The sequence below is a fragment of the Coffea arabica genome, chromosome 1c (genome assembly GCF_036785885.1).
Source record: "Coffea arabica cultivar ET-39 chromosome 1c, Coffea Arabica ET-39 HiFi, whole genome shotgun sequence".
NCBI classification, from domain to species: Eukaryota; Viridiplantae; Streptophyta; class Magnoliopsida; order Gentianales; family Rubiaceae; genus Coffea; species Coffea arabica.
Window position 1 is genome coordinate 34,131,401 of NC_092310.1, and position 13,606 is coordinate 34,145,006.

Below are 13,606 nucleotides of genomic sequence, written 5' to 3' on the forward strand. Positions count from 1 at the left end.
TTTGAATAACTGATTGTTGAAAAGACGTGATTTTATTTATTAAACTTGGGATTGTTATTTGGCTAAGTGCTTGCATGTGTGTTCTTGGCCTCACGAGCGTTTAGCTCACCCTATAGTTTTGTTTTCCTTAACAGGACCGAATCTTGGAGAAATATGAAGGAACCATTCGTTGTACTTTTGTTAAGACTCCTGTTATATATTTTAACTAGACCCTGGTTTGGGTTGTACTTTTGGAAATTGTAAACTTGAAAAGTTTGGGCCCTGATGTGTACTTTGAATTTAAGTCATTTCATGACTACCCGATGTACTGGTGATACATTAAGTGACTTGTTAAGCTTGAACGCTTCCGCATTACTGTATTCGTGTTGATCTCATCGAAGTGTTTAGTTCGATTTTAAATTGAATGGAATTGCTTGAGTCCTGGCGTGAGCTGGGCAGGCGTCCGCGGATACCCTTTGGTCCGCCTTAGGGAGATGTGGGGCGTCACAGTTGGTATCAGAGCACTAGGTTAGAGGTCTATATGGGAGACATATTAGATACTCTACCTTTAAGACTCGATATGGGATGACTTAATCCTACCCTAAGTGATACTTGAGGCGAGCTAGCAACTAAGTTAGTCCTACCTCAGGTGATGAATGGGATGAACCAACGATTAAGATAGGCATGCATTGCAGGATATTGGAACTGAGTAGTGATTTAAGTTTCTAACTTGAAAAATATTATTATTGTTATTAGTTTTGCAGGGATGGCTGATGGAAACGGAGCCCCGGCAGCTAACGGGAATGGCCATGCGAATGGTCATTACGAGCCTCTTAGGACTATCTTCTACCGAGCTCTAGCGGGAGGAGATCGAGTTCGCTACTCACCTTACGATAGATACCCTCGATGTTCGTGTAGGTTGACTTTCGCCTACCCGAACCACTTGGTGCTTGCTTTGGACGACGAGCGTCGTCAGTTGGTGGATGCCAACCGCGATCTACAGGCTGAGGTAGACGCGCTTAGGCAGATGGTTAGCGCTCAGGGTGAGCGGATTGCCGAGCTTGAGGAGGTGCTAGAGGGTGAGGTAGCCACATCTGCAGTGGTTAATGAGGAGCTTCGGGATACTAGGGCTCGACTCATTAGGTTAGGACGGGATGTCCGTACTCGGGCTTCCGAGATCCTAGTTGATGCTACTAGTTTGGTTGAGGACGCTACTGCGGTGATTCCTGATGATGAGGAGGAGGATCCCGAGGAGGAGGTTCCTCCTGATAGCCCTGCTATGGACTAGGATCTTAGCCGTTGACCTCTTTTGACTTTTGACTGGTACAGTTAGGACTAGTTAGGGTGACGCGAGTGCTGAGGCCATTGTATTTTGCATGCTTGTGTGGCCTACTTTTGGGCACTTGTTCTTACTTTAGTCTTCTGTGACTAAAAGTATACTTTTGAGCACCTGTGTGCTATATTTTTGTGAATTGTCCCTAACTTGCTAATTGTACGAACTTGACATGCTTATGAATGTAAATTATTGTTAATTTCAATGCTTTCTTGGTTAGTTCTAAATTCGATATAATTCTTGTTTTCTGCTTAAATTAATTTATTTCTTGCACTAGGCACGTCTAGACTAATGGAAGGATTAAGAAGTGGTCGAGGCCGTGGGCGAGCGTCTAGACAGGCCCAACCTCAGGGGGATGACCAGGGATCGGCAACTGGACCGACCCAGGGACAGGAAAACGTTGAGGGTAACCAAGTGGCTACTGCCATCAATAGGATGACTGATATCCTAGAACGTCTAGCGGAGAGACAGGGTCCTGGACCATTTAACCAACCTGGGGGCCAGGATAGAGGAGAGGATAGAGCCTTGGAAAGATTCCTAAAGTTTAACCCGCCTAAGTTTATGGGTGAACCTGACCCCGAAGTAGCGGAGAATTGGTTAGAAAGGATGACCAACATATTCGCCGCTCTAGACTACACTGAGGATAGGCGAGTGAACTTTGCTGCTTTTCAATTTGAGGGAATAGGCCGTTCTTGGTGGGATTTAATAAAAGGAAAATGGGAAAGGGGTCGAACCCCTTGGACTTGGGAGAATTTCACCAGAGAGTTTAACGAGAAGTTTCTTCCGCCCTTGATCCAAGAGAAAAGGGAGGACAAATTTATTAAGTTGAAACAAGGAACCCTTACTGTAGCAGAGTATGAAGGGAAGTTCACTAAACTTTCCAAATACGCTCCTGAGTTAGTAGCCGATGAACGGAGGAGGATTAGAAGGTTCATACAGGGACTTAATGTGGAACTTCAGGAGGACCTGGCTGCAGTCCAAATCTCTACTTTTACTGAGGTTTTAGAGAAAGCGCAAAGGGTTGAGAATGCAAGATCTCAAGTGAGGGATTTTCACAACAGAAAAAGGAATTTTCCTAGTCGCACTACTGGGCAGACCAGTAAGTTCGTACACCCTTCTAAAAAAGAAAGAGGGGAAGGAGGAACGAGAACTACTGGAGCTTCTAGGGGAGCTCTATCGAGGGGAGGTCGTAGCGGGACGACTCTAGTTAGGGGGGCACCATCTGTTGGATCGACTGTGACCCCTCAAGTTACTTGTGGGTATTGTGGTAAATCCAACCACTCTGAGGATGACTGCTGGAGAAAGCTGGGAAAATGCTTGCTGTGTGGGAGCACTGAGCATCAAATTGTAAATTGTCCGAAATCGTCGAAGTCAGGGGGAAGCCTGCAGAGGCCTGAAAAATCGACGTCTAAGCAGACCAGTGCCGGAGGGAGTCGACCGAAAATACCGGCTAGGGTCTACGCATTAGACTATCCACAAGTTCCAGAGGCGACCGAAGTGGTCGAAGGTACAATTCCAATCTTTCACCGCCTAGCTAGGGTTTTAATTGATCCGGGTGCAATGCACTCTTTTGTAAACCCTGATTTCATGAGTGGAATAGACTTGAAGCCAATTAAGTTACCATTTGACTTGGAGGTTAAAACACCCACTGGGGACAAAAGTCTAATTGCTAATTTGGTGTATAAGAATAGTGAAATTTGCGTGAAGGAAAGAAAATTGCTGGCCGATTTGATAGGCCTGGCGATTAAAGGATATGATGTGATCCTAGGGATGGATTGGTTAGCCCGATATAATGCTCAGTTAAATTGTAGAATTGTGTATTCCAGGGGAAGCAACCTTGGAATGGGATGTGAGGGGTAAGTTAGCCTCGTCTGCACTTATTTCGGGAATTCGGGCTAGAAAATTGTTAAGTAAAGGAGCTCAAGGGTATTTGGCTTTTCTTATTAATACCCCTAGCGATAAGGTGAATCTGGAGGACACACCGGTAGTGAAAGAATTTTCTGATGTTTTTCCTGAAGAATTGGAGTCTCTACCCCCGGAACGGGAAATAGCTTTTAAAATTGATTTAGCTCCGGGAACAGCACCTATATCAAGGACACCATACAGGATGGCTCCAGCTGAGTTGAAGGAGTTGAAGTTACAATTACAGGATTTGTTGGAACGGGGTTTTATACGAGAGAGTGATTCTCCGTGGGGAGCCCCGGTTTTGTTTGTAAAGAAGAAAGATGGGAGTTTGAGGTTATGTATAGATTATCGAGGCTTAAATGATGTTACGGTTAAGAATAAATATCCACTACCCCACATTGATGAACTGTTTGACCAATTGCAAGGGGCGGTAGTGTTTTCAAAGTTGGATCTAAGGCAAGGTTACTATCAATTGAGGATTTTGGAGAAAGACATACCTAAGACTGCTTTTAACTCGAGGTATGGGCACTTTGAGTTTGCAGTAATGCCTTTTGGGTTAACCAATGCACCTGCCGCTTTCATGGATTTAATGCATAGGGTTTTTAAGCCTTACTTGGATCAATTTGTGGTGATCTTCATTGATGACATTTTGGTGTATTCTAAGAATGTGAAAGATCATGAGAAACATTTGAGAATTGTTTTACAAATTTTGAGGGAACATCAGTTATATGCTAAGTTTAGCAAGTGTGAATTCTGGCTAAAAGAAGTGACTTTCCTAGGGCATATAATTTCTAAGGATGGGATTAAAGTGGATCCAACTAAAGTGGAAGCTGTTTCGAAATGGAAACGACCGGAAAACCCAACGGAAGTTCGGAGTTTTATAGGATTGGCAGGGTATTACCGGAGATTCATCCAGGATTTTTCTAAAATTGCTGGACCTATGACTGAGTTGACCAAGAAAAATGGAAAATTTATTTGGAGTTCTAAGTGTGAAGGAAGTTTTCAGGAGTTGAAAAGACGGTTGACTAGAGCGCCTGTTCTAGCTCTACCAAATGGACAGGATAGTTTTGTGGTTTACACCGATGCATCTAAGGAAGGTTTGGGATGTGTTTTGATGCAAAATGATAAAGTGATAGCTTATGCCTCTAGAAAATTGAAACCGCATGAAGGAAATTATCCGACCCATGATTTGGAGTTAGCGGCTGTGGTCTTTGCTTTGAAGAAATGGAGACATTATTTGTATGGAGTAACATTTGAGGTTTTTACCGATCACAAAAGCCTTAAGTACTTATTTTCTCAGAAGGAGCTGAATTTAAGGCAACGCAGATGGATGGAATTTCTGGAAGATTATGACTGCATTATTAAGTACCACCCTGGAAAGGCCAATGTAGTGGCCGATGCTTTGAGCCGTCAGGTACAAATGGCTGGATTGATGATTAAGGAATTTCGATTGTTGGAGGAAGTTAGTTATTGGAATCCTCGATTAGAACCAAGGAAAGTGATTTTGGGGAATATTGTGATAACCTCCACTTTATTGGAACGTATTAAGGAATCTCAGGAAAAGGACCCTGAAATGCAGAAGTTGGTGGAGAAAGTCAAGATGGGAGACCAGACCGATTTCACTTTGGGATCAGATGGAATATTGAGATTTCGAAATCGGGTGGTTATGCCAAAGGATGAAGAGCTTAGAAAAGAAATTTTGGAAGAGGCACACCGATCAAAGTTTACAGTACATCCAGGAGGAAATAAAATGTACCAAGACTTGAAAAGTCTATATTGGTGGAAAAATATGAAGAAGGAAATTGTCCAATTTGTTCAGACATGCTTGGTTTGTCAACAGGTTAAAGCCGAACATCAAAAACCCTCGGGACTTTTGCAACCTCTAGAAATACCTGAGTGGAAATGGGAAAATATTACCATGGATTTTGTATCAGGCTTACCAAGGACACAGAGAGGCCATGATGCCATTTGGGTGATAGTAGATAGATTGACTAAATCGGCTCATTTTCTACCGATTAACATGAAGTATCCATTGGAGAAGTTGGCCAGGTTATACTTGGATGAGATCATCAGACTACATGGTATACCTGTGAGTATTGTGTCGGATAGGGATCCAAGATTTGTTTCGAGGTTTTGGCAAAAGATGCAAGAAGTGTTGGGGACTAAGTTGAACTTTAGTACCACCTATCATCCTCAGACTGATGGACAATCTGAAAGAACAATTCAAACTCTTGAGGACATGTTGAGGACTTGTGTACTGGATTTTGGAGAGAATTGGAGTAAGTTTTTGACTTTAGTGGAATTTGCTTATAACAATAGTTTCCACTCTTCTATTCAAATGGCTCCATACGAAGCACTTTATGGTCGGAAGTGTAGATCCCCAATTTGTTGGGATGAAATAGGTGAACGGAAAATCTTAGACACGACTACTGTATCTTGGATTGAGGAGGCTAATGAAAAGGTGAAATTGGTACGGCAAAGAATTCAAACCGCTCAGAGTAGACAAAAGAGTTATGCCGACAATCGGAGGAAGGATTTGGAGTTCACCGTTGGAGATATGGTATTTCTCAAGATTACGCCTTTAAAAGCAAGTTTGATGTCCGGAAAAGGGAGGAAACTACAACCAAGGTTTGTAGGGCCTTATAAGATTATTCAGCGAGTTGGGAATGTAGCCTATAAGCTGGAATTACCACCGAGCTTATCTCGTATTCATAACGTGTTTCATGTGTCCATGCTTAAGAAATATCATCCAGACTCCTCTCATGTTTTACAACCGGAGAATATTGAAATTGATGAAACCCTGACCTATGAGGAGAGACCGGTAAAGCTTCTGGATCGAAAAGTGAAGGAATTGAGGAACAAGCAGATACCACTAGTGAAAGTTTTATGGAAGAACCATGGAGTAGAGGAGGCAACATGGGAAGTTGAAGAGACAATCAGAGAGAAGTACCCAGACTTGTTCATCAACCAAGGTAAATTTCGAGGACGAAATTTTCTTAAGGGGGAGAGGATGTGAGGACACGTAAAAAACTATTATTTTATGCCTAATTTATGGCTTAATAAATCATTTAATTGGATTTTATTTCCAAGGAATATTTTCTAGTCTTATTAGACCTAAATACATGGTAATATAACTTCATTATATTTTTAAAATGATTCGTTTCGAAAATTAATTTCCTAGAACGCGTTTAGTAAAAATAGTGAATAGTACTTGGAGATTTTATCCGCGTAATAGCACAATAAGCTTGGAATATTGGAGGCTTATACAATGGTCCTAAAATAGGTAATCTTATGAATAAATATTCAAGTGATAGTTAATAGTGCAATCGTTATAAGAATTTCTCGGAAGTTTCGCGTTATAACGTTAAATTTGACGGTACGTGTTTTCACACGCGCGACTTCGATTGAGGGACTTTAGACCCTTGTTTCGGGACAATTAAGAGTGAACAATATTTATATGAATATATATGCCTTGGAGGTTTAATGCACTAGTGAACCAAACGCGCGAGAAAATCGAGCCGTAATCGCACCAAACGGCCCCTAATGAGAGTTGACTTTTGGGTGAATTACCACCACTTATTTCACCTTCTCTTGGAAGCTAAAAGAAGTCAGATTTCCCTCCATTTTCTCTCTCCTCACAGCCGACCAAACACTCTCCTCTCTCTACCACATTTGCTTCAAAATTTCTGCTCACTAATCTCACTCAAAACCACCCCAAATCATCTCCAAATTTAACCAAACTTGCACCACACCTAGCTTGACACTTGAGGATCATTTTGAGCTGCAAACAAGGGCTGGAAATCACGGTTTTTCTGGTGCATTAGAGGGCCGAAATTTCTGCTTGAACACCAACCCAAAGTAAGTGATGATCCACTCTTGAAAACTTGAAGTTTGGAAGCTATCTTACCTTGTTAAGTTCATGCATGCATTTGGTTAGCTTGTGTATGGTGTAAAAATGTGATTGTGGGCTCTTGGAATTCCCACACTTGGGTTGTTGTTGCTGATGTGATGATTGATGGTGATTATATTGTTGGTTTAGTGGTTATAATGATGCATTAGTGGTGGGTAATTAGTAGAAACTTCATTGGGTGTAAGAAGCAAAAACTTCCGATTTTGCCCCTAACATGTTCGGCCATTTTAAGGCCAGTTTTTAATGAAATAATGGCTTGAATTAGATGTTTATAGGATGTATTAGATGTGTGAAAAATTTCATTGGAAAATATTGAGGTTTGATTGAGCAAATGAATTTTTCTTGAGAAACTAGCAATCTGGAAAACTGTTCGCGTATGATTCTGACCAGTGGTAGTATTTTGGCTATAACTCTGTCCTCGGATGTCGAAATCATGTACCGTTGGTGGCGTTGGAAACTAGACATTCCTGGATTTAATTTGGTATATAATGCACGTTCTAATTCTTTGTGAGCAAGATGAACCAAATGTTTTAAGTTCGCTGTCCTGTTTCTCTGTTCATCTGGAATGAAGTGTACAGGCAGCAACTTGATGCCCGATTTTGAACCAGATTGATACCGAATTTGGAAACGATTTCTTCTGTGATATTTTACCCCTATGAACGTATTTTCCAACGGCATAAGCCATGCTCGATTTCGAGTTAAATTGACTGAGTTGTGACTGAAACAAGTGGACTGCTCTGTTTTAGAAAAACCCTAATGTTGGACTGGTTTGGAACAAAATTTTGGAGTGAACTTGTTAGTTGATGTTCTTGATATTAAACACTTACCAAAGGTATCATGGATGTATCTTAGACCCTTATTTCACAAATGAACCATGGTTGGATAACCTTCTTGGTTAAACGATTGGAAATTTGGAAAATGAAAGTCAAAGGCAGATTGCCTTAGGATTTTTCTTGAACTTTGGTTGGCTAATTAACTACCTTGCCGAAGGTATTTTTCCCCGAAATTCGATAGAGAGATACTTTCCATATAGTATTCAAATACTGCCAATTTTGGTGCCAATTCAAGTTCGTTTCGATACCCAATTAAATTACTAAAGTTAGAGGTTCAAATCTGGAAAATTCTCATCCAGTCTTGAATTTGCTCAACTTTGAGCTACCGTATCTCGGTACTCGAAACTCCGATTCTTGATCCGCTTGTTTTTTTATACACCTCACTTGCAACACTAATTGAGCTGCAAATTTCAGAGGCCGGTTTGCAACGTGTGAATCGTGCCGAATTTCCAAAGTTGGCCGAAATCCAACTTAATTCTGCCATGGAAACCAACCCTGCGTCTTCAAGCTCATTTTTGACCACTTTTCACTTCGATTCATGGAAAAGTGTCTTCTAGGAACTTATAGTACTTTCTAAAAGGTTTCCAACGGTATAAAGTTTTCCAATTCTCGACTTATACCGAGCGAGTTACGATTTTTCAAAGATTCATCGTAAAACTGAAAATTTTCCAATCTCAAAGAAATAGAGTTTTCTCAAGAACTCTTTATCCTTTTAATATTTTTAAATATTTTGCTCACGATTTTCATGATATAAACTCAAATAATATTGTACATAATAAAAGACAAGTTGAACCTCGATTTACGTGTAATTGAGGTTCCTTTTTACAAAATAATCCTTAGATTGTACTAGTGTACAATCTTCTTGATAAGTGGATTAATTGTGTGATTATCCACTGTTAATTGCCAGGCGCACAAGGAGACCTTCAAGAGGATCTCACCGTGGACACTTGAACTCCCAGAAAATAATTCTTATTGAATTGCTCGGTGAGTGTCAAGTGTGTGAAATTTGATACTTGCTTATTGTGGTATTTGTTGAAAGTTTTAAAAATAAGGGCGGGTGCGTACTTTATCGTACTCATTCTAATTTCGAATGAAATGTATTGAATGAATGAATGAAATGCAATGTTATGTCATAAATGCTTGTGTCGCTGGAGTGAACCTCCTCGACTTTCAAATGAATGGGGGACGCCCAAACTCATAGGCCGTCCTTAGACTTGAGCCAGCAATGGGCTTGGTCGGGGATTTGGGCGAGCCATGAGATACATATAAGCTCGACCTAATAAGAGGTCTTGCTTGGCATACTCGTTGAGTATCGTCCAATAATGGACATTGTGGGCCCTTGGGGTGTACGGTGGACGGAGGGAAGTAAGTGGTGATCTACGGAAATGGAAATACCGACCCGGTTGACAGGAGGGTTAATGCGGGAAGGTATACGAATGTCATCGGCAGAGCGAGTGGAATTTAGCTCCTGAGAGCTACTATATCTTTGAATTGTTTCTGATTACTTTTCCTGTTTGAATAACTGATTGTTGAAAAGACGTGATTTTATTTATTAAACTTGGGATTGTTATTTGGCTAAGTGCTTGCATGTGTGTTCTTGGCCTCACGAGCGTTTAGCTCACCCTATAGTTTTGTTTTCCTTAACAGGACCGAATCTTGGAGAAATATGAAGGAACCATTCGTTGTACTTTTGTTAAGACTCCTGTTATATATTTTAACTAGGCCCTGGTTTGGGTTGTACTTTTGGAAATTGTAAACTTGAAAAGTTTGGGCCCTGATGTGTACTTTGAATTTAAGTCGTTTCATGACTACCCGATGTACTGGTGATACATTAAGTGACTTGTTAAGCTTGAACGCTTCCGCATTACTGTATTCGTGTTGATCTCATCGAAGTGTTTAGTTCGATTTTAAATTGAATGGAATTGCTTGAGTCCTGGCGTGAGCTGGGCAGGCGTCCGCGGATACCCTTTGATCCGCCTTAGGGAGATGTGGGGCGTCACACCTTCCACCGTGATGTTGGGCATGATAAGGAGGGGTGCTGGGCCCTGCGGAAGGAGATCGAGAATCTGATCCAGCGCGACTTCGTGGGACGATTTGTGCGGTAAGGCCGACCAGGTCAGGACCCATGACGTACCTACCGCGGGGACAGGAGCGAGAGCCAGCGCCGCGACCGCCCTGAGCGGCGTGATATTCCTCGCGACCGCTCCCCTGACCAGGACACTCAGAACTTGGCGGGGGTGATAAATACCATCGCTGGGGGTCCCACGGGGGGGACAGCCATGCAGCTCGAAAGAACAGGCGACCTCCCCCCGAGGGGGATGATTCCCTGAAGCGCCTGTGCATGGACGAAGAGATCACCTTCGGACCGAAGGACGCTGTTCCCCTGGCGTCAGGAAACCACGAGGCCATCGTGATAGACGTCGTAACCAACAACTATCGGATGAAAAAAGTGTACGTCGACTAAGGAAGTGCGGTGGACATACTGTTCTACTGAGTGTTCAAAGAGTTCGACTTGGAAGATGGGCAGTTGACCCCGGCTCGGACAACCCTGGTGGGCTTCACCGAGCCGCCCATCAACCCGGAGGGGATGATCACCCTGATGGTCACGGTAGGACAGGCGCCCAATTACCGGACCATTCCCGTCAATTTCGTGGTGGTCAAACAACAATCCCCGTACAATGTGTTCTTAGGTCGGCCCGCTTTGAACGCCCTTCGAGCTATTCCCTCTTCGCTCCACCTCAAAGTCAAATTTCCCACCTCGCGAGGAATAACCGAGGTGCATGGAGATCCAGAAATGGCCAGAGCTTGCAACTTGACCATGCTCCGGGGACAGGAAAAGGTGGTCGCCCAGACGACCAAATTGGAACCCTACATCCCGGGGAAGGAGGCCCGGCAGTTGGGCACCCAGGATGAGATCGAGGAGTTCCCCTTGAGAGAGGATAGGCCTGATCGGGTCCTCCGCATCGGAGCGTCGTTACCTCCCGAGGAAAAGGAGGGTCTGAAGGCCCTGCTCAGGGAGTACTCCCGGGTCTTCGCGTGGACGGTTGAGGACATGCCCGGGATCCCGACCGACCTGGCTGTCTACCACCTTAGCGTAGATCCCCGCTTCAAGCCAGTGAAGCAGAAGAAGCGGAGTTTCGCCCCGGAGAGGAATGAGGTGATCAAGAAGGAGGTCGGCAAGCTGCTGGAATCCAAAATCATCCTGGAGATACATTACCCGACCTGGTTAGCCAACCCGGTCCTGGTGAAGAAGGAGGACCAGTCTTGGAGGATGTGCGTGGATTTCACAGATCTCAATAAGGCCTGCCCAAAGGAGTGCTTCACCTTGCCAAGGATCGACAGGTTAGTAGATTCTACTGTAGGTTTTGACGTTTTGTGTTTACTGGATGCCTTCAAGGGATACCACTAGATAAGATGGTCGATAAAAATCGGGAAAAGACTTCCTTCATCACTGAGGAAGGGACTTACTGCTATCGGACAATGCCATTTGGGCTAAAAAATGCTGGGGCTACCTACCAGTGCCTGGTCAACAAGTTATTCCAAAATCAGATCGGCAAGAGTATGGAGGTGTACGTGGACGATATGATCGTCAAGAGCCGAACTGACCAACGGCTCGTTTCCGACCTGAGGGAGATCTTGGATATCCTGTGGGAGAGCCGGATGCGGTTGAACCCGAAGAAATGCACCTTCGGGGTTAGGTCGGGAAGGTTCCTAGGCTTCTTGGTGTCCCGAGAAGATATCCGAGCCAACTCGGATAAGCTCCAGGCCATCATAGACATGGCCCCTCCGAGGAACGTAAAGGAGGTCCAACGGCTCACGGGAAGATAGTCGCCCTGAGTAGGTTCCTCCCGCGTTCCGCAGTGAGGGGGCTACCCTTCTTCCGAATCGTAAAAGCACCTAAGGACTTCCGATAGACTGAGAAATGCCAAAGAGCCTTCGCCGACCTGAAAGCATATCTGGCTGAGCTGCCCACTTTGACCGCCCCGGAGCAAGGAGAAACCCTGTTCCTATACTTGTGTGCTTGCAGCGAGGCCATTAGCGCGGTTTTGGTACGGGAGGACAGAGGGATTCGGAGGCCAATATACTACGTCAGCCGTGCTTTGCAAGGGCCGGAAATACGGTACACACCGGCAGAAAAATTGGTCTTTGCCCTGGTGCATGCCTCCCGGAAACTCCGACCTTACTTCCAGACCCACAGCATTATTGTCATGACTGATCTGCCCTTACGACAGATACTTACAAAGCCTGAGGTCTCAGGCAGGATGACCAAGTGAGCCGTCGAACTGGCTGAACAGACATCGGCTATCAGTCTCACACCGCTATCAAATCTCAGGTCCTGGCAGACTTCCTTGCTGAGGGAGCCAGTTTGTCCATGGCTGAGCCGAGCTCTTTGTCCAAGGAGGAACGGGCGGAAGAGCCGTGGGTACTATTCGTGGATGGGGCCTTGAGCAAGGAAGGGAGCGGAGCCGACCTACTGCTCACCTCACCCACCAGGGAAGAGCTGACCTACGCGCTCAGATTTGACTTCCTGGCATCTAACAATGAGACGAAATACGAGACCCTATTGATCGGATTGCGGATAGCCCACCAGATGGGTATAACCGCTATCAAAACCCGGAGTGACTCCCAACTCGTAGTCCACCAAGTTCGCGGAGAGTACGAGGCCAAGGAGGACATCATAAAAAAATACTTGGCTAGGGTACGGGAGACAATAAGCCTGTTTGATGTTTTTGAAATCGAGCGGGTGCCAAAATCACAAAACAAGCGCGCGGACGCTCTGTCAAAACTGGCGTCTTCCTCGTTTGCTCACCTGAACAAGGAGGTCTTGGTGGAAGTAGTCAGGCAAAAAAGCATTGACCAGATCCAAGTCTTGGCTATAGACAGCCCGGCCTCTTGGATGACTCCCCTCGTGGACTTCCTCAGCTCGGGTGTTCTCCCCGAGGACAAAACCGAGGCTCGTCGACTACAGCTCAGGGCTACCAGGTACGCCTACGCTGGGGCACCCTCTACAGGAGGTCGTATTTGTCCCCCTGGCTAAAGTGCGTGACTCCTTAGGAGGGCGACGACGTCCTCCGTGAAGTTCATGAAGGCTTATGTGCGGCGCATGTGGGATCCCGGGTGTTGGCCAAAAAGTGCCTGCTCCTGGGCTACTACTGGCCCTCAGTGTTTCGAGATGCCGCGGCGCTAGTTCAGCGGTGTCGAGCTTGTCAGGTGCACGCCCCGCTACGTCACCAGCCAACTCAGGAAATGGTCCCCATCCACAATCCTTGGCCCTTTGTCCAATGAGGGATAGACCTTCTGGGACCTTTTCCTCGAGCTCTCGGGAGATACGAACACTTCGTGGTGGCCATCGACTACTTCACAAAATGGATGGAAACGGAGCCTCTGGCCACTATCTCTGGGTAAGCAGTTCAGAAATTCTTCTGGAAGAACGTAGTCTGCCGCTTCGGGATCCCGCGTGTCTTGATATCTGACAACGCGTGGCAGTTCACGGAAAACCCCTTCAGGAGCTGGTGCAGGGAGCTCGGGATCAGCCAACACTTCACGTCGGTCGGTCATCCCCAGGTCAACGGCCAAGTGGAGAACGTTAACCGGACCATTCTGCAAGGATTGAAGACTAGGTTGGAACTGGCCCAGTCTAACTGG

At 44.9% G+C, this 13,606-nt stretch overlaps 2 protein-coding genes across 2 annotated transcripts; both read left to right on the plus strand.

Moving 5' to 3' along the window:
* The first annotated feature begins 10,547 nt into the window (after positions 1-10,547).
* On the plus strand, positions 10,548-11,369 carry LOC140005177 (uncharacterized). Its single transcript, XM_072045653.1, has one exon. It carries the CDS (start codon positions 10,548-10,550, stop codon positions 11,367-11,369), a length of 822 nt encoding a protein of 273 aa, XP_071901754.1.
* A 5-nt stretch (positions 11,370-11,374) lies between these two features.
* LOC113720565 (uncharacterized) lies at positions 11,375-12,998 on the plus strand. The gene is made up of 3 exons (XM_027245327.1): positions 11,375-11,755; positions 11,875-12,210; positions 12,294-12,998. Exons 1-3 carry the CDS (start codon positions 11,375-11,377, stop codon positions 12,996-12,998), a joined length of 1,422 nt encoding a protein of 473 aa, XP_027101128.1.
* The last annotated feature ends 608 nt before the right edge of the window (positions 12,999-13,606 follow it).